Source organism: Cololabis saira, chromosome 17 (assembly GCF_033807715.1).
Source record: "Cololabis saira isolate AMF1-May2022 chromosome 17, fColSai1.1, whole genome shotgun sequence".
In the NCBI taxonomy this organism is placed as follows: Eukaryota; Metazoa; Chordata; class Actinopteri; order Beloniformes; family Belonidae; genus Cololabis; species Cololabis saira.
The window spans coordinates 15,779,238-15,800,706 of NC_084603.1; the positions used below are offsets into that span (position 1 = coordinate 15,779,238).

Genomic DNA, 21,469 nt, shown 5'->3' on the forward strand with positions numbered 1-21,469 from the left:
AGAAAAGTAACAGCTCAACTTAGCCTAATGTAGCGGAGTAAGAGTAACAGTTTCTTCTTCACAAATCTACTCAAGTAAAAGTAAAAAGTATAGTGATTCAAAACTACTCCTAAAAGTACAACATTTCCCAAAACTTACTCAAGTAAATGTAACGGAGTAAATGTAACTCACTACTACCCAGCTCTGCTTGTGGGTAGTTTGTGACTCATGATGCACCGGTGTTTTTATGTGAAATTACACGTAGCGACGTTGAACACTAACCTTTTCACTTACAGTATTTTCTTGTTCGTTTTTCTTCTTATTCCTCGCTTTTCTTATTTCTTCCTTTTTGCTTACATCCTCTTCGTCTTCTTCTTCTCCTCTCACGTAAAAAACACCGGTGCATCAGCAAAAATAGTCCCCGGTAATTCACTTCCGTTGTGGCATTTTTATTTGCTGTGTTTTTTTTTTAAATTTGCAGCGGGGTTTATTTTATTTGCAGCGGGGTTTGTTTATATTTGAAGCGTTTCTTTTATTTGCAGCGGCGTTTGTTTTTATTTGCAGCGGGGTTTCTTTATATTTGCAGCATTTCTTTTATTTGCAGCAGCGGTTGTTTCTATTTGCAGCGTTACTTTTATTTTCAGCAATACCGGGTCTCGGCCACCGTACCAAACCTTGTCCTCAACACCTTAAAGACAAAGGAAATGACCATTGATTTCAGGAAGCAAAATTCATTTCAGCCCACTTTTATCAACGGAGAGGTGATCCAGTCTGTGACCGAGTACAAGAACCTTGGGTTTGTGCTTGATCACAAACTTAAATGGGACAATTGGTCTCGTGACTCTGAGTAAGTTTAAAAAAACATCTCTCTCTGATTTCCTTTCAGACGTCTTGATGTAAACGACCTTCTCGCCGGTTGGCATGAGAACTGTTTACAGTGTGAGAGGATTATCAATTAAACACGGGAAGTGTTAATTACGTGATAGAAGGTGTAGCTGGCTGCTGAGTAATTAGCCCGGTCACCATGGCAACGCTGGGAGGCAGCAGGCTCATGTGTTTACTCAGCACTTGATTTTCCCCTCAAGTATTTTATTATCAGTTATTTGTTTCTGTGAATTTCCCCGGTGACCTGTACTCATTATACACACAGTTGTTATATTAACTCTTATGAAAAGGTTTATTTTGTAGGTTACATAACCGGATAATTCTCACACGTATAGTACAGTTTTAGTCTGACATGATAACAAACGCTTGTTTGCTGAGCTTCTTTTTTACGTTCTTCTGTATTTTAAAAGCAACTAAAGACCGATGCAATAGTGTGTGTGTGTGTGTGTGTGTGTGTGTGTGTGTGTGTGTGTGTGTGTGTGTGTGTGTGTGTGTGTTCCTTCATCAGTGCTCTTAACAGTCTACCTTATTTATTGACCCCTAAAAAACTAAACCTGATTCTGTCAAATACGACTAGAATCACCGACAGACGAGACAGTGATGGGTGCAGCTTGTCGACAGTGTGGGGTGTTGTGGCGCATGTGAGTAAATGAGAGTGTTGCGTTGGGATAAAATGATAACCACCTAAATTTAGGACAAGCAGACAAGGAGAGGACCATTCCCTTTTAAATTGTATAGTGTGTGTCAGTCTGTGAGCATATTTTAATGTTTGTGCCTAAAGTAACATGTACATACTGTGTATATACATCTAAATCTATCTTTAAATACTCCAGCAATATGAAGTCATATTCATAAAGTAAATTACACATGTGTCTATTGTCATGTGGGTCGAAGCTTTCCGACCCACATGCAGAATCCCACTCGGAGACGCAGGTAAATTAAGGAATTAATTTATCCCAAAAAATGTACAAAAATGAGAATAATGTTGACGCTATCTCTCTGAGTCATTGGGAGGAGGAGAGGCGGGTTAATGACTGGACTGAGATCAGCGTGATTGAACAGAATGAGTCGGCAGGGAAAATGTGCCTACAGTTGCTTGGAGGGTTTGCAGAGGGAAGGTGGGGTCCGGGCGGAGATGATCAAAAGGGGAGTCTCTTACATCCCGGAAAAGCTGAACCTGAAGCTGGAGCGAGCAGGCGGATGAGGTGGTCCAGATCCTCCATCATGAATATGTGAGTGACAGCTGAAACCTCAGGTGAAACAAAGAGAGATGAGCTGGAAACTGGTCCAGGTCCTTCATAGGAGAGCTCAAAACATCCTCATGTACAGAGAGTGCCTGGATTAGATCGTGAATCTTTGAACATCACAATTAATGTGGAATTGAGCGCACATGCAGGATCACAACACTCCCCGTCTCCTCCCTCAAGTAGATCCATTTCAATATGATGATGAGGATAAATACCCATTAAAAAACGCTCATCCTAACAAGGAACTTGCAAAAACAAGTGAAACTAATTTTTTTTAAAACATCGTGTTATGGTGCAGTTGGAGTAGGACCCAGATGCAGGAGACCATAAGGCAGGAGTTCCAAAAAACAGTTATTTATTTGTCCAAACAAAACCTAAAGCACTGCTGAACAGGATACAAAAAACCAGAGCTTAAAACAAGAATCAAAAGCTACAAAAACCTGAGCAGAAAACACGGAGGAACAAACAGTACGGACTGGTGGGGAGCAGGGGAAAGACAAGACTAGATATACACAAGGATTAACGAGACACAAGTGCAGACGATCAGGGCAGATGGAAACAGGAAGGTCAAACAAGAACTCAAACACAAAGACATGGGCTTCAAAATAAAACAGGAAGTAACAAACCGTGACCCATCTGCCGTGAGCTGGAGACAGTTCTGTCAGAAGTTGAGGCTGGAAAAATAATTTATTTGTGGGAATTTCTTCTGATTTAAAATGTAACGTGCTGTAGTTGTGTTGACCGCATTGTATTATGGGTATTGTTGTTCTATTCTTTGTGTTGTGTTCCGTGAAGAGTTGTGGGTTTATTATGCTTTTACGGGTTTGTGAATGGTATTATTTAGCGTTAGTGCATCATTACACTCTTTTTTTCTTGCTTGCATTTTAAGAACCGACACCAAAACTTAAGTTTGTTGGACGAAAAACCAGGTGCAGAAAGAAGTGGGGCGCACACATATGAGTCCAAGTATGAAAGGTCGGCCATGAATAACTTAAAGCGAGGAGCAGGTACGACCTAAAAAACAAGGCTTCGTTTCCAAACCCACCTGAACATCTCTGGAGTCCGACTTAGAAAGGTTGAGGTCTCTCTGAAAGCTGCAGAAAGCTGCCAGCGGCACCGATTGATTCATATTGATCGGTTTGTGAAATGCTAGATCAGAGATCGATGCTTTGTCACAGTCAGACGCATTGAAAATCAAAAGCAATTAGTCCGGTCGGTTAAAAGTGAACAGCAGAGTTGAAATACCAACTGACTTCTCTGAGTTTACCACTTCGTGACTCGGTTTTAAACGAGTAACCGTGATTCTGGTGGGTTTGTGCTTCTTCGTGATGAATCAGCGTCGCAACAAGAACACTATTTTATATTTCTATTTTCCTGGAAGGTGGAAACAGGGAGGCGGTCGACGAGGCGGAGGAGGAACTTCCTGCTTTTGTTTTATTCTTGTTTTGGTTGATTTTATATCTGAAAACGGAATATATGTGTGTTGTCGTCGTCTTTTAACCCTTGTACTGTCTTTGGGTCAAAATGACCCAATTCTTCTATCCTTCTTTCCTACTGCCATGCTCTCTCCTTCCTTCTTCCTTTCCTCTTTTCCTTCTTTTTTACCCTTCTTTACTCCTTTTTCTTCCTACCTCCTTTTCGTCATTCATTTCTTTATTACTTTCTTTGCTTTTCCTTCCTTCTTTCCTTATTTTCTCCATTCCTTCCTTCTTCCCTCCGTCCCTTCTTTCCTTTTCTCCCTTCTTTTCTTCCTTTATATCTTCCTTCCATCTTTTCTCCCTTGCTTACTCCCTTTCCTACTTCCTTCCTTCTTTCCTTCTTTTCTCCTTTCTCCCTTACTTCCATCTTTTCTCCCTTCCTTACTCCCTTTCCTACCTCCTTCCTTCTTTCCTTCTTTCCATCTTTTCTCCCTTGCTTACTCCCTTTCCTACTTCCTTCCTTCTTTCCTTCTTTTCTCCTTTCTCTCTTACTTCCATCTTTTCTCCCTTCCTTACTCCCTTTCCTACCTCCTTCCTTCTTTCCATCTTTTCTCCTTTCTCTCTTACTTCCATCTTTTCTCCCTTCCTTACTCCCTTTCCTACCTCTTTCCTTCTTTCCTTCTTTTCTCCTTTCTCCCTTCCTTCCATCTTTTCTCCCTTCCTTACTCCCTTTCCTACCTCTTTCCTTCTTTCCTTCTTTTCTCCTTTCTCTCTTACTTCCATCTTTTCTCCCTTCCTTACTCCCTTTCCTACCTCCTTCCTTCTTTCCTTCTTTTCTCCTTTCTTCCTTACTTCCTTCTTTCCTTCCTTCCATCTTTTCTCCCTTCCTTCCTTCTTTCCTTCTTTTCTCCTTTCTCCCTCCCTTCTTTCCTTCCTTTCTCCCTTCTTTCCTTCCTTTCTCCCTTCTTTCCTCCCTTCCATCTTTTCTCTCTTCCTCACTCCCTTTCCTACTCCCTTTTATTTCCTTCTTTTCTCCTTTCTTCCGTACTTCCTTCCTTCCTTCCTTCCTCCTTTTCTCCCTTCACCCTCCCTTGACCCAAAGACAGCACAAGGGTTACTGAGCACCGGCCTCAAGATTATTTATAACTTTATGAACATCCTCATGAACCAAACCCTGTTTTGGTTTTGCAGCCAGCTGTTGGGATCCTCCGTACGTCATGACTTTCCTCCCATGATCCGTCTCCAGTGAGCTGAGGAGGATGAGGAGGAAGAGGAGGTTGAGGGGGGTGAAGAGCGGCGATGCCTGCGTCATCTCTGTCTGTTGTGTACGAGACTGGTCTTATTTGAGGGGCAGGAACCCGCGCTAGACACTAACAAAAGGACACCACCTTTCCTCCTGGCTGGAGGACGCAGGCAGGAGGCTGGAACAATAAACAGCACGTCTCACAGAGGCGGGAAACACGGTGGCGGGAAACACGGTGGCGGGAAACACGGTGGCGGGAAACACGGTGGCGCTCCGAGCGGAGCATCCTGTGCACCGTCACGGCCTTTTCCAGTCACATATGAAAAGATGAAGATGGATGGATGTTTAAGACACTGACTGCGTTTTCATGCAGTCAATAACCCTTTTAAAACCCGAATATTGGCAATAACCCGAATTTGCACGGCCATGTAAACGCCAATAACCCCTTTGAATAACCAGAATTTGCTCATATTGTGGTTTTTAAAAACCCCAATATGACCCCTGGGTTACTCCTTTTAAAACCCTAATATTCGGTCATGTAAACACCTAACGGAATATCCCCATCAAACAGAACATGAATTTGTTTTCTGCGCATGTTCTGTTCACAAGGGTCTTTTGAGTCCAGGAAGTTCTTATAAACACGGAGAAACCAAGACCAGGAGGAGACTAATCACTTCATAAATGTAATGAAGGATATGAACATTTCTGCATTTGTAGACGGTAGAAAGTACCGGGATAGCGAGATTTAAAAGAAGGTGAGAGAAAAGTTGCGTGAAGCAGCATTTGTTTTGAATTTGGTACAGGAAGAAGAAGCGGAAATGACGGGAATTGCGTCATCACGTTCTCCGTGCGTCGCTGGTTTGATCCAGATATCCTAATGATTAATTACCATGTAAACGGAATATTCAGAATGTTTCAGTAACCGGAATATTAGCAATAACCTGAATTTTGACTGCATGTAAACGTAGTCACTGATCTGATTGGAGAAAAGAGAGCAGGTGAGGTGGGCGGGGCTTTCAGGGTCGTGACGTGCTGAGAGCTGGGTAGTAGCGAGTTACTTTTACTCCGTTACATTTACTTGAGTAAGTTTTGGGACATTTTGTACCTTTAGGAGTAGTTTTGAATCACTATACTTTTTACTTTTACTTGAGTAGATTTGTGAAGGAGAAACTGTTCCTCTTACTCCGCTACATTAGGCTACGTTGAGCTGTTACTTTTCTTTTATCCCTTTTATCCACGTACGCGTCAATCTCATGACATCACTGGGTGATTCTTTGGGATAATAATAATAATAATAATAATAATAATAATAATAATAATAATAATAATAATAATAATAATAATAATAATAATACAATTATTAATAATAATTTTAATAATACATTTTATTTGTTAGGCCCCTTTTTATGGCACTCAAGGTCGCCGTACAACAATCAGAATACAAAAACACAATTTAAACAATACAGAACAGCAAAGTTTGCAGCCGAACACAAAAGACCACATAAGTTGTAAGTGTCCTTAGTTGATTAAAATCTCATTTGTGAAAAAAACTTCACCAGTAAAGTCAAACATGACATACAGGACTGTCTCAGAAAATTAGAATATTCTGATAAAGTCCTTTATTTTCTGTAATGCAATTAAAAAACCCAAAAATGTCATACATTCTGGATTCATTACAAATCAACTGAAATATTGCAAGCCTTTTATTATTTTAATATTGCTGATTATGGCTTACAGTTTTAGATTAAGATTCCCCGGATATTCTAATTTTTTGAGATAGGATATTTGAGTTTTCTTAAGCTGTAAGCCATGATCAGCAATATTAAAATAATAAAAGGCTTGCAATATTTCAGTTGATTTGTAATGAATCCAGAATGTATGACATTTTTGCATTACAGAAAATAAAGGACTTTATCACAATATTCTAATTTTCTGAGACAGTCCTGTATAAATGTAATGACAACCAAAAATCTGTGTGAGTGTGGGGCTGGATTCTGAACGGCTGAAGAAAGAATATGCTAGTTTCATCTTTCTGTGATGACAAAAGCAAATGTATCTGGATTTATCTGCTCCTGTAGGGTTCTGAACTCATCCTGCAGCATTTTCTTATCTATTTGTAGTTCTTTATGGGCTCGCTCAACGTTTATTTTGGTCCCCTCTATGGCTTTTTCTCCATCTCCAACCTTTTCCAACCTTCTTCAATTTGTTTTTCACTATCATCTAAAATGTTTAATTCCTGTTGCAGCTTTTTCATATCGATCTGTAATTCTCTGATGGAGCTCTTCTCTTCCAAACATTTGATTTCCTCCTGAAAAACCATCTTTGCTTCTTCCAGCCGTTTTATTCCCAGCTCCTGCTCTTTCTTTGCCTCTAGCATTTCAATTTTCTCCCGTTCCAATTTTTTCTTCCACTCCATCAAATTAGTTATTTCCTTTTCATGTGATTGTTTCATGTCTTCCATCTTTCTTTTTGACTCCTCTATTATATGATTTTTCTCTTTTACTAGTTCACCATTCTCTCTCCAGAGGTGTCTCTTCATCTTTTCAATTTTCTTCACTTTTTCTCTCAAATCACACTCTTCCTCCAACGGTTCTATATTCTTCTGTTCAAGAGTTTTCTTCTCGTCCTCCAGCTGTTTAAGTCTCTTCATCAGGTCGTTAATTGACGCTGTTTGAGTCTGTAGTATGCAGTACATACTGCATACTACATTATATTTGCTGTGTGTAGTATGTAGTATGCAGTACATACTGCATACTACATTATATGAGCTGTGTGTAGTACGCAGTTTAAAGATGGCCTGAACTACTGAAAGTCTTTTAGTGGGTTGAGAGAGTGATATAAGACCGGACTAAATGAAAAGCCGATTAAAGCTTAAAATTATTTATAAGAAATGTTTCCATATCCAAAACATTGCAAGTTCTATACAGAAAACTATGTTACAGTTCAGAAAATCATAGCTATAGCACGGAACGCTGCCAGAGGTTATTTTTCACTGCCAAAAATAAAGACAAACTATAGTAAGAGAACGGTGATGTACAGAGCTATGTATGAATGGAACTTACTTCCCAAACACTTTGAACGAACTACTAGCATAAAATAATTCAAATTATTAGTAAAGAAATATCTCTTAAATAAATACATAGAAAAATTATTTAATTATTATTAAATGGCTATTGGTTTACTAAAAATGGTCATGGGTTCAAGTTACGATTATAACTGAAACGCATTGTCGATGACTATACATTGTTTGAATTGGTTGATGCTATTTAAAGAATGTATGATTTTGTATTGTAATGCATTACATATAAATGTTTTGGAATGACTGTAATCTTAATGTGAGTGTCAAAAGGAGCACTGGTCTAATTTGACAGAAATCTAAAGTATATTTTGTATTAGAATTTCCTTTTTTTCCCTTTTTTCTTTTTCTTTATACCTCTTTAGGTTTGCTTTTAATTTTTGTCATGTACTGTATATTATGTGTCGGACCCCAGGAAGAATAGCTGTATAACTATAAACTATAAAGCAGAACAGTGTGGCCTTATGCAATAAACCAATACAATCAGCCTACTATAGCATATGACAAATACACACACACTTTTAACCATTTTAGAAGCATGTTGTTTTTCTAACAGGAGGCAAAATTGTGCATTACGATGCAGAATGTTATTTACAAATTAAATCTGATAATTAAAATAAATAAAATACATTAATTGGCACCACACGGGTGCACTTAATGAATAAATGCCAGGTATAGGACACTGGCGCACGACCAGTGCATTGCAGAAACGAATAAACAAATAAAATAGGCTAATATTTTTTTTTAGATAAAAAAAAAAAATACAATGACAATGAATTGTGCATTCAAATAACAGTAATAACAACAAATTCCACTATCGGAGATGTGCAATCAGTGCACTTAAACAGATCCTCAGCCTGCACAATGATGACTGATTATTTAACGTCATGTAACCATCCAGGAAATTATGTTTTAAAACAGCTGTGTGAACACATTCACAAATGCAAAATCATCATGCAAAATAAAAAAATTAAAAAATCATGATGGCTCTCAACAGGTGGGTTCACGCAGTTTACACATTCACAAATCACACTCATAACAGGCCATAACGCAAAATAATAATAACAATAATTTAAAAAAAACATTAGCTCTCAGGTGGGTTCAGGCCATATTAAGCAGGCTGGCCTCTTACCTTAAGTTAAAGACAGTCACTGCAGCACCGGTGGCCCCGGAGCGCTCGGCCTCGACTTCACTTCCTTCACCAGAGGGGGGGAGAGGAACGGGACCCTCTGTTGTGACATCGTCTCTCTCCTCATCTCTGGCTGACACTGACACCTTTTTTGATGTGAACCCGAAGTGTGCAAGTGACACATTCTGAGTTAGCTTCCGCTTAGCCATGTTATTGTGGCATCTCAACTAGCCGGTCATTGCGCTGTGCTGGCACACATGGCTAATTTGCAAACATAAAGGTGCAGGACTTGTGTTAAACCAATAAAAGTTTTGAATTGTGAATACTTGATATAGTACTCTTAAACATATTTCATTGACCATTAGTGACAATCAAATGTTCATATTATATTATATAGCCTAATTTATTTATTTTTTTGACAACATTGAGACCCCCCCTAAATTTGGCTTTTGAGTCCTTCAGGGGTTCAAGGGTTAATCGGGGGGGTTGGACCCCCCCAAAACCCCCCGTATTTCGCACTCTGCCTCCAGGAACCTCTGGTCCACATGATGAGTTCATGGCCAACGCAAGAACTGCAAACGCCCAAATCATCCCAATCACACCTTTACGTTACAGTAACAGTCTGTGAGATGGTTTGTTGTTTTCATAATCCTTGATGTTTGAAACATGACAATAACTCAGAACTATAACACGTTTATCCTAATGGAAGATTTGCATATTTACGCTTTAGACTGTTTCTGATGATGACGCCGGGGTGATTGAACAGTTTAAAAAATGAAGAAGAGGAAAGGAAAGAAAAGAAAAAGCATGATGTAGGAAGAGCCCCTGCTTCAACAGGGAGGATAAGTAAGAACAATCAAAAACAATGAAAGAACAGTGAAAAACAAGAAAATACAACAAAGTCTAATAAGATAAAAGTGTTAAAATCCTCCTGAAAAGGTAGTTTTAGCCAAGATGAAGAAATAAGCCTCATCCCGGAGGGAGTTTCTCCCCGGTGTTTGTGTTCTGACCTCGGGACTCCACCGGGATTATGGACAGTTAAAAGCTCAGATAGATACAAGGCCGCGAGGCCGTTAAGAGCTTTAAAAACGGACATCAAAAGTTTAAAATCAATTCTATAAAGGACTGGAAGCTGGTGAAGGGAGTCAAGGACAGGAGCAGCATTTCAGACCAGACTAAGAGAAGACTCCAACATGAAGAGCGTTGCAGTCGTCTAACCGTGATAATCAGGGCACGACCGCCGACTCTCCAGGTCACGTCGACTTCAAAACAAGGAGACACAACTGGAAAAAACCAGTCCTGACCTGTTGATTTGAGTATCAAGTCTTGGATGACAGATGGCGTGTGTTACTCCACCAGTAGAGAGGTCTCCCGGTTCTACTGGACCCGTGTCATCTATTCTTGAGGATCAGATTATAAAATCTAATAATTAGGGAGAACGTCTGTGATTTGAATCCACTGCAAATGTGATTCGTCGCAGTAAAAATTCCGCCTTAAATCTCTTAACTTATTTCAGTTCTCAGTAACTCTCAGTAACTGGTGATTCAGGGTGGGAGACTATTTTTAGACTGAATATCTTGTTTCCAACGTGATTATGGATGCTGCTAATGTAAATACATAGATGTAGATCTATATAGATCTATATATATAGATCTATGTAGATCTATATCTATATAGATCTATAAAAACAAACAAGAGGCCCGGAGCAGCAGAGGAGCAATGACGAGGTGGAGCCTGGTCCTCTGGTACGAGGTGAAGCTGTTCACGGTTACCGTGGCAACTCAATCACCCACATCATCACTGCTTGCTACTTTATTTTATTTCATTATTCTCTTGATATTATTTTTTTTTTACATTTTGTATACAGGACTGTCTCATACATTTTGAATATTGTGATTTTCTGTAATGCAATTACAAAAACAAAAATGTCATACATTCTGGATTCATTACAAATCAACTGAAATATTGCAAGCCTTTTATTATTTTAATATTGATGATCATGGCTTACAGTTTAAGAAAACTCAAATATCCTATCTCAAAAAATTAGAATATTCTGGGAATCTTAATCTTAAACTGTAAGCCATAATCAGCAATATTAAAATAATAAAAGGCTTGCAATATTTCAGTTGATTTGTAATGAATCTATCTATCTATCTATCTATCTATCTATCTATCTATCTATCTATCTATCTATCTATCTATCTATCTATCTATCTATCTATCTATCTATCTATCTATCTATCTATCTATCTATCTATCTATCTATCTATCTATCAATCATCAGCGTGTTTGATCAGAAACGAACCCTGGTTTGATAACAGGATCCAAAGTTTGCTAATTACATGTTAAATGTTGTGTTTTTCTGCATCCAGCTTCACCATAAACGGCCTTAACCCTCCTCTCTTCACCTCTCGAGTGCGCCATTGCACACAAGACGGGACATTAGCTGCATCTTCTCATCAAATCCAGGTTTTTGGCAGCTTTTCTGATTCCAGATTTACAGTGAGGAGCTGGTTTATGTGCAAGAAAGCCAAGAAAGAAAGGTATCTAGTAGATATCTGGTGGATAAGCTCTTTCCACCAAAGCCCGGTTACAGACGTGAAGCTGCGGTTACACGTCTGCATCAACTCAACCGACCGAAGAGCTTCCAGGCCTAAACATGCAGGTTATCGTTGTTTTATCAGTATTTGTGGGTGCACATGCTGACACCTTCAGGAATATTAATAAACCTCGGGTCACAGCTTCACCAGAGCCGTTACAAGCCTTTAGGTAACAATATGGCCCTCAGGTCAAACAGAAAACGACCTACTTTCCCTCTCTGCTCGATAACAAACCCGTCAAATCTGGATACCGAAGGAATGTGTGTAGATTCATCCGTTAGTGTCAACAGAGCTCAATCTCGGGTCGTACGTTAACGCAGAGTAAATTCTTGAGAGAGTAAAGCCATAAAATCAATGTCACACTCAAAGAACGACTGATTTATTTGGATAAAAGTGCAGAAATGATAAATAGGTGTCATAAATACTGAACAGATGAATAAATACGTCAGCCAGAATGAACTGTAGGCGGTGTGGAGCAAATACACTGCAAAAACTCACAATCTTACCAGGAATATTGGTCTTATTTCTAGTTAAAATGTCTCATTTTTAGTCAAAAGTATAATTACAGTATATAATAATAATAATAATAATAATAATAATAATAATAATAATAATAATAATAATAATAATAATACAGTGTGTGAATATTTATAAATACAGGTTAAATGATCAGTGAATGGGGGTAGGACTAAATAAGTTTACACTTCTTCCTACTCCTTTTTTGGCACATGTAAATCAAGATAGCAAGTTTTAAAGGATGAAATTCTGTTTGTTTCGTTTTCTTAAACTTCTTATGAAGTGTTGTTTTTTTTTTTTACATGTACAAAAATAAAATAAATCAAATCAAATAAAAAAAATCTCATTACACTTAAAACAAGAGTCATTACCAGAAAAATAACTTGTTATTTGACAATTTTCACCTGTTTCAAGTAAATTTTCACTTGAAATAATGTAATAAATATTAATAATAATATAATAAATAATTAATAAATGTATCTTCTCATTACAAGCAAAAAAGATCTTGTTCCACTGGCAGATTTTTCTACTTATTTTAAGTGAAAATCTACTTGAAACAGGTGAAAATTGTTGTTTTTTTCCAATGATGACTCTGTTTTTTACTACTACTCTTGTTTTAAGTGTAATGAGATTTTTTTGACATTTTAGCTAGAAAAAAGACGAATATTCCTGTTAAGATTTTGAGTTTTTGCAGTGTAGAACAAGCTTTTGAGTCCAAGTCCAACGTCACAGAACGGTCTTTTTGCAGGTTGAATCCTGAGATAATAAATACAATATTATGTCTGTAGTAAAGTCCTTGTTATGAGGCTGCTTGGTCCCGGGCGGAGCAGCCGTCCATCCAGACCTCGTCCAGCTCCGACAGGATCTCCTGCAGGGACAGCACGGGCAGCGGGGCGAGCTCCGGCTGCTCCGGCTGCTCCGGCTGCTCCGGCTGCTCCGGAGAACTCCAGGACTCCTCCGGCCGGGCGTACGGGCCCTCCAGGGCCGGGCTGTTCTCCAGGCTCAGGTCCCAGTAGCCCGAGTCGGGCGTGTCGGGGGTGGAGGAGGAGGTGGAGGAGGCCACGTGCCCCGGGTACCCCGGGTACCCCGGGTACGCCAGGGCGTCCCGGCTGGAGCCGTAGCACCTCATCTCCAGGGGGGACTGGCACCAGGGGGGCGTGGCGGGGCCCGGCTGAGCCCAGTAGGGCCTCAGCGGCGGGCTGGCCCCGCCGTCCAGCGGCCCGTACACGGGGCCGTACTGAGCGCGCTCCTCCGGGGCGGGGTACGCGGGGGGGCGGGGGTCGTAGTAGCTGCCCTCCTCCAGCTCCTGCTTCACCTGGGCCGGGTAGGCGGGCGGGGGCCCCTGGGGCCCCCGGTGGGCCGGGGGGAACGCCGCGTGGCCCGGGCTCTCCGATTGCCACAGGGCTTTCTTGGCTCCTTTACACTTCAGGGTGCGAGCTCTTCGGTTCTGGAACCACACCTGAACGGGAGAAGAAGAGAAAAGGATTAGATTGATAAACGACACACTCTGTTAAAGGCAGTACTGGAGTTGAGTAAAACTGTAAAACTGCCATCCCTCCTTTCCATCCCTTATGTCATTTCATCAATGAATGTGGTTTTACTGCTATTTCAACATTTGGAGTCATCACCAGAAAAATAACACCAGAAAATTTCTAGTTAAAATGTCTCATTTTTAGTTAAAAAATCTAATTAAACTTAAAACAAGAGTCATTACCAGAAAAATAACTTGTTATTTGACAATTTTCACCTGTTTCAAGTTTCAAGCAAACAAATTATTGAGATTAATGTTAGATAATGAAATGGAGGCTTTGTGATTTATTTAAGGTCCTTAAATGACCGGCGTTCATTAAAATGACTCATTTGTATATTTAAAGGTTTGCTGCCATTCAAAATTTGCCAATTTTCACCTGTTTCAAGTACATTTTCACTTGAAATAAGTAGAAAAATCTTTTTTTACTAAAATGAGACATTTTAACTAGAAATAGGACAAATATTCTTATTTTGAGTTTTTGCAGTGATCCATTTTACTTATCCTGTGAAGGACAGAGTCATATTGATAAGTTCAGAAAACTGTTATTTATTGTTGTGTTTTGATGTATTTGATGTAAGCCCAGTGGATATTTAAAGCTTACAGAAGGCTGCATTTAACTGCTGCTATGTCATTCCTGCAGTATTTCTGCAGGTGTTTTGGTCAGTGCTATTATTTGTAATATATTATATTATTTGTAATCAGCACAAATTATCTGTCCCCATATGATAAAATCCACCCTGATTTATTTTTACAACTCGAGTACTGGTTAAAGGGGACCTATTATGGCATCTAATCCCTATTTTAAACAGGCCTTGAATGTCTTAAAAACAAGCTTTTGATTGTTTTTGCTAAATAAATTAGAAATTCAGCCTCTAAACCATGTCTTTATCTTCCCATTCTCTAATCTCATTATCTATGCAGGATTCTGAGTGGGCGGGGCTATGATAATGAGGCTGTGCTGATTGGCTGCCTGAATGACGCGATACACCGCTACGGAAAAATGGTGGAAGCTCCGGCCGGCGGAGTTAGTTGTGGGTGTGGTTTCACACATCGGAGGCCAACCGATGTAAATCACATTTTTGTTACGTAACGAAAGGGAGCAGAATCTGAACGGCTGCTTTCCTCCTTCTCTGAGTTGGCAGGCTGAGGGGAGACCACTTTATATATGTTAAAGCAAGAAAAAACCTGTGTTTTTCATAATAGGTCCCCTTTAATCATTTGCCGGACAATCAGGCTCCGTGGGAGCGCTAGGGCGGTGGTGTGGGGGGTGTCGGGGGGGGGTTTAGATCTACCGGCCGTCAGCTATCAAAGCTGCTGCTTCTGTTTGCACTCGAAAACATGATCCTGATAAAAACAGCTCGAGTCATCTGGGAGATAGAGACATGAAGTGACGCAGTGATAACGGGGATAACGGTATCTGCAGCTGAAGGCAGGATGCGTCCAAAGCCTCCAGAGGATAATGGTCCCAAACGTCTTTTGTATCTTGTATGTATTTATTTATTTGACAGGGACAATGCAGTCAAACATAGATACAAGCTTGCAGCTGATGGGATGCATGTAGAGTTTATAGCTAGTGCTAATTCTCTTCCACAACATTGCAGTACAATATAAAATTCATAATCAATTGAAAAGACCATCCAATTCAATAATACAGTAATGCAATATTGCATTTACATGATATAAAACCTTCCCTCACTCATTCTCCCACACAAATATACACACTATTTACAGATGTGTACAGTTTAGACGTTTCTTTAACCAGGTTTTAGTTTTGGTAATGAACATGTTAAACTAATTTCTGGCAGCATGAGTTCCAGAGTTTACAGCTCTTATAGGAGAAGGCTGACCGTCCGAAAGTTTTCCTGCAGAACAGGATTTTGCAATTGTGGTTTGAGGAGGTTCTGGTGACTCTGTTGCTGTTTTGTCTCTCAACAAATCGACAAAGTGGCTCAAGTTGTTTATACACTAAAGCTTTTTAAAGCTTAGTAAGTTATATTTTTTGAGGATGTGGCAGTGGTGGTACCTGACTGGTTTTCTATCCATTATTTTTTAAAGTTTGATTATACCCTGCAAAAATTCAAAAACCTAACAAGAATATTTGTCTTATTTCTAGTTAAAATGTCTCATTTTTAGTTTAGTTTTAGTTTTAGTCAAAAAAATCTCATTACACTTAAAACAAGACTCATCCCTGGAAAAAACAACAATTTTCACCTGTTTCAAGTAGATTTTCACTTGAAATAAGTAGAAAAATCTGCCAGTGGAACAAGATTTATCTTATCTTTACAAGCAAACAAATCTTGTTCCACTGACAGATTTTTCTACTTATTTCAAGTGAAAATTAACTTGAAACAGGGGAAAATGTCAAATACCAAGTTATTTTTCTGGTAATGACTAATGAGATTTTTTGACTAAAAATGAGACATTTTAACTAGAAATAAGACAAATATTCCTGGTAAGATTTGGAGTTTTTGCAGTGTATTTTTTCATTTTGTAAATGTATATGAAAACTTTGTACTGGATTAACACCCATGTGCTTATGTGCACACATGCATCCGTGCACGTGTGCGTGGATGCACCAGAGCCAATCAGAGCCAGCTCAATGTGAGTTCTGGTCCTTCTCTTACCTGGATGCGTGACTCCGGCAGCCCGGTGGTTTGGGACAGGCTCTCCCGGAGGCTGATGCCCGGGTACGGGTCGGTCTCGAAGGTCGTCCGCAGCAGCTCCACGTGCTCCTTGGAGAAGCTGGTCCTCTTCCTGCGGCTGGCGCTGCGGGAGGAGCTGGAGCTGGAGGCCCCGGGTCGGGCATCATCTGGGAGGAGAGGACAGCAGGGTTAACACCATCACATCCACTGTCATGCAGGAATCTCCTGCTTGTAAAAAGTGCTCAGAAAATCACATTTGCACATTTAAAATCATCTTTAGCAATTCAGACTATTTTGTTCCTGCAGCCAATCCACTTTAAACCAAACCTTGCAGATGTTGTCACACCTTTGGGTCTCACTGAACTGCAAACTGATAATTCATCCAACTAACACCAACAAAACCGGCTAAAAAAGCTTCGTTTTAAGACATATAAGCACAACACTGCAAAAACTCAAAATCTTCAGAAGAATATTCGTCTTATTTCTAGTTAAAATGTCTCATTTTTAGTCAAACAAATCTCATTACACCTAAAACAAGTGTCATTACCAGAAAAATAACTTGTTATTTGACAATTTTCACCTTTTTCAAGTAGATTGTCACTTATAATAAGTAGAAAAAATCTGCCAGTGGAACAAGATTTTTTTTGCTTGTAATGAGAAGATAAATCTTGTTCCACTGGCAGATTTTTTCTACTTATTTCAAGTGAAAATTTACTTGAAACAGGTGAAAATTGTCAAATTTTGAATGGCAGCAAACCTTTAAATATACAAATGAGTCATTTTAATGAACGGCGGTCGTTTAAGGCCCTTAAACAAATCGCAAAGCCTCCATTTCATTATCTAACATTAATCTCAATAATTTGTTTGCTTGTAAAGAGAAGATAAATCTTGTTCCACTGGCAGATTTTTCTACTTATTTCAAGTGAAAATTTACTTGAAACAGGTGAAAATTGTCAAATAACAAGTTATTTTTCTGGTAATGACTCTTCTTTTTAAGTGTAATGAGATTTTTTGACTAAAAATTAGACATTTTAACTAGAAATAAGTTTTTGCAGTGTATTTATTTGTAAATTTATATGAAAACTTTGTTCTGGATTTATTTCTTTTTCAATAGAGAAACTTACAACACCCCTGTGCTTATGTGCAATTTATTTAAGGGCCTTAAACGACCGCCGTTCATTAAAATGACTCATTTGTATATTTAAAGGTTTGCTGCCATTCAAAATTTGACAATTTTCACCTGTTTCAAGTAGATTTTCACTTGAAATAAGTAGAAAAAATCTGCCAGTGGGACAAGATTTATCTTCTCTTTACAAGCAAACAAATTTTCTACTTATTTCAAGTGAAAATTTACTTGAAACAGGGGAAAATTGTCAAATAAGTTATTTTTCTGGGTAATGACTCTTGTTTTAAGTTTAACATTTCCTATGGCTGATAAGTGGTGAATTTGCTCTTACCGCTGCTGGAGTCCTTCCACATGGCTGCCGGTGAAGCTGCAGGTTCTCTCTGGGCACGTGTGGTCAGTATTAAGGTCACAAGTGGTCTGTGTCCTGTTTACACGAGCTCCTCTTATATTGATCACCTGAGCACTCCCCCTTCGGCCCGAAAAAAGAAAAAAAAAAGGACCACCTAAGCTAGAAATGATGGCGAGCAGAAGTACTCTGACCCCGGCTCCTCCACCACATTATCACCCACTCCTCTTCAAAGTAGAAGCAAGGTCAATGACAAATATGAGCTGCAAGGGGAATGAAACAAAAGGGAGCCTTTCTCGGATCGTTACCCCTCGTCGATACCACTTCACTTCTCGGTGACACACATGTGATCAGCTGATTTCTCTGCTGAAAATGTGAAAATGTGACACCTGAAGTAGAAAAGCATGAAGTCCAGGATAGAAAACTGCTGGCAGCGTGGGATTAAAACGTGCAGGAAGTGTTTTGATTCAAACGATGCCACCGACGGGTGTCAGCTGATTAGTGGAGTGGAGTGCTTTTGCAAACTGTTGAGCATTGATCAGGCAACAATGGTCCTGGAGAAATGTTTAACTTATAGACTTTAGCAGGCTGCAGAGGAGGCGCTTTGAGGGCTGAAGCCTATCAGCGGCTTTTATATGCAGAGCAGCCGGCGGCGATCACGAGGGGGAAACAAAGGTGGCCTACGCGCTGATTAATTGGACATTTACCTGCAGCCCCGGCAGGGAGCGTGACGCGGCCCGACATGTCCGGCGTGGCCAGGCCTTCAGGATCAATACTATAATATTGTGATTATTGTGCAAATTGTATGTATATTATATATATTATAAATGTAATAGTAAATATATTCTAAATCACTGTAGGCTATGAGTGTATAATATACACTCATAGCCTACAGTGATTCACGGTAATTGTTCTATACTATATATACACTGTATATATAGTATAGAACAGGGGTCGGCAACCCGCGGCTCTAGAGCGCTTTAGCGCCGTCCTAGTGGCTCCTGGAGATTTTTAAAAAATGTTTGACTTTTTTTTTTCTTTTTTTTTTTTTTCTCTTTTTTCCTTTTTTTTTCCCCTTTTTCTTCCTTTTTCCTTTCCTTTTTCATCTCGATATTCTGACTTTTTCTCGACATTTTGACTTTTTTCTCGACATTTCGACTTTTGTCTCAAAATTGTACTTCAACATTAATCTTGATTTTTCAACTTTTTAATCTCTACATTTCGACTTTTTTCTCGAAATTTCGACTTTTTTCTCAACATTTCGACTTTTTTCTCAACATTTCGACTTTTTTCTCGAATTGCATAATGAAGCAAAAAAATCTTCCCCCGGTAATAACTAATATAGAAACATGCAGCATGTGTTGCCTTCATTCTAAGGCTGATACAAGACTTTTCATTTTTTGCGGCTCCAGACATATTTGTTTTTTTGTGTTTTTGGTCCAATATGGCTCTTTCAACATTTTGGGTTGCGACCCCTGGTATAGAAGTATGAGTATATTATAATGTATGAGTATATGACGATATGTAATATATTCATACTACTATAAATAGAGGTATGGGTATATTATAAATTATAAAGTCGTTGCAAACTATTTTGCTCAAGAGTGGAGACAGATCTGGTGATAGTAGCAAATATTGTTACTTAAGATGTGGATGGTTTTGGTTGCTTACTTAATCTTTTATTTTTGTTTCAATTTATTATTTCAGGATTTCTAGTGAATGTTTTTCACCCTTTTTGAGTTGTATTATTGTCACCTTTTGTATGTCTATGTGTGGACCCCAGGAAGAATAGTGAAGACTAATGGGGATCCTTTTTAAACAAATAAATAAATACGTCAGATCTGCTCTGGTTCTTCTTTTACCTTCAAACGCCACCAGTTTACCATTTAAGTTCCCGTCGTCATGATTTCTAAACGTCAACCACATGCAAAAAAAAAAGCATCGACCATGCAAACACCAACATTCAATATCGGGCAAAGGGCAGCAGCAGGTTTATAGTATTTGTAAGTGTATGAGAACACAATGCAGCTTGAAGTCCGGACTTATCTGATACCAGACAATAGGCCAGTGGGTTTTATCTTTATCTGGACAAGAAGCTGAATCAATGTCTGTGTGTGGACGCCGGCTCCTGAGAGTCCTCGCTGTCATCACTTCATCCAGAATCTCCTGACCGCTAAAGCGACGGCAGCAAACCTTTAAATATACAAATTAGTCATTTTAATCAACGGCGGTCGTTTAAGGCCTTTAAAGAAAATCGCAGAGGCTGCATTTCATTATCTAACATTAATCTCTAGAAAATAATAAAAAGGGAAAGAGTGTTTATCAGCCAAGAGTCTCGTCAGATTAGCTGATGCACCAGAGTTTACATACAATGATCGAGTGAGTGGAGATAACTAAACACTGTTTCAGTCAACAGTCGTTGCTAAATCACTACGACGAGCGTTTGGTTCGATGAAGCCACTGCAGAGAAGTACAAACTCATCAGATCTGCTCCTCGTCTTTCCTAAAGTGTAAAATAATCCTGCAAAGATGAAAACATTGATGCTGAAACGCTTGTGGAGATGTAGAGCCGTTCAGGGAGGGATGGACGACGGATGTTGGTGAATATCGGTGTTTCTGCTGCTGCTGACATGAAATGGAAACACACACTGAATATGTTTCTGGTATTTGAATCCCTGATATTTACACAGGTATTTTTAGTGGATATGAACCTGCCGACCTCTTTATCACACGTCGTACGTGAAACCGATCCTTTGTACATAAATATGTCGTAACGACTCAATGAAGCTTCTTCAACCTGTTTTGTGGATATATATATATATATATATATATATATATATATATATATATATATATATATATATATATATATATATATATATATATATATATCATAAATAATGTCTGCTTTCACGTATAGATGTCATTATGTGCTCAATTGCGAACTGGGATTCTCCCTCTGGCTACAGAAACAGGTATAACTCTGTTCCTGAAGAGGAAAGATTATGTAGTGTTTGTGATTTAAATGTTGTTGAGGATGAACTTCATTTTTTGTTTTATTGTCCATTATATGATGAAGCCAGGAAGCTTTTATTTCAGAAAATGCAAGATTTAAAACCTGAGTTGTTTTGGACTGAGGATGAAGTTGGAATGGTTTTTCAGAGAGGAGGTTTTCTCTATAGCTACCTTTATAAAGAGAGTCTGGAAACAGAGAAAGGACAAATTATATGGAAACTGAGAAAGGATCTGTAATTTGATCTGTAATGTAAAAGTGGAATTTATAATTTTGTGTTTTTGTTTGTAGCAGCTGATGTTTGTTTGATGGCGTAGTGTATCTGTGTCTTGTAAGCCCTTATAGGCTGGAACCTTAGAGGTGTATGACACATTAATAAATAACCATTCATTCATTCATTCATTCATTCATTCATTCATTCATTCATTCATTCATTCATTCATTCATTCATTCATTCATTCATTCATTCATTCATTCATTCATTCATATACAGTAGATGAATACAGGAACTCAGGCTAAATAACTCAGTGATTAATACTCGGGTATACCACAATTTATATTTATAAAATTGTCACTATAAATTTGTGCAACCTTTCACTATGTCAAGTTTTTTATTTTCTTTCATATTTAATAACAGACTGAAAACATAGTATTGAGTTCACAAGTTTTTTACTTCTTCCTCCTCATTTTTATATTTATGAATTCCTGTCTACTATGC

General features: G+C 38.8%; 1 protein-coding gene across 1 annotated transcript; it reads right to left on the bottom strand.

Moving 5' to 3' along the window:
* Nucleotides 1-12,892: 12,892 nt before the first annotated feature.
* On the bottom strand, nt 12,893-18,482 carry LOC133464109 (double homeobox protein 4-like protein 4). The gene is made up of 3 exons (XM_061746095.1): nt 18,446-18,482; nt 16,249-16,433; nt 12,893-13,552 (listed from the first exon to the last, which is right to left on the bottom strand). The coding sequence occupies exons 1-3, from the start codon at nt 18,480-18,482 to the stop codon at nt 12,893-12,895; spliced, it is 882 nt and encodes a 293-aa protein (XP_061602079.1).
* Between the last annotated feature and the right edge of the window lie 2,987 nt (nt 18,483-21,469).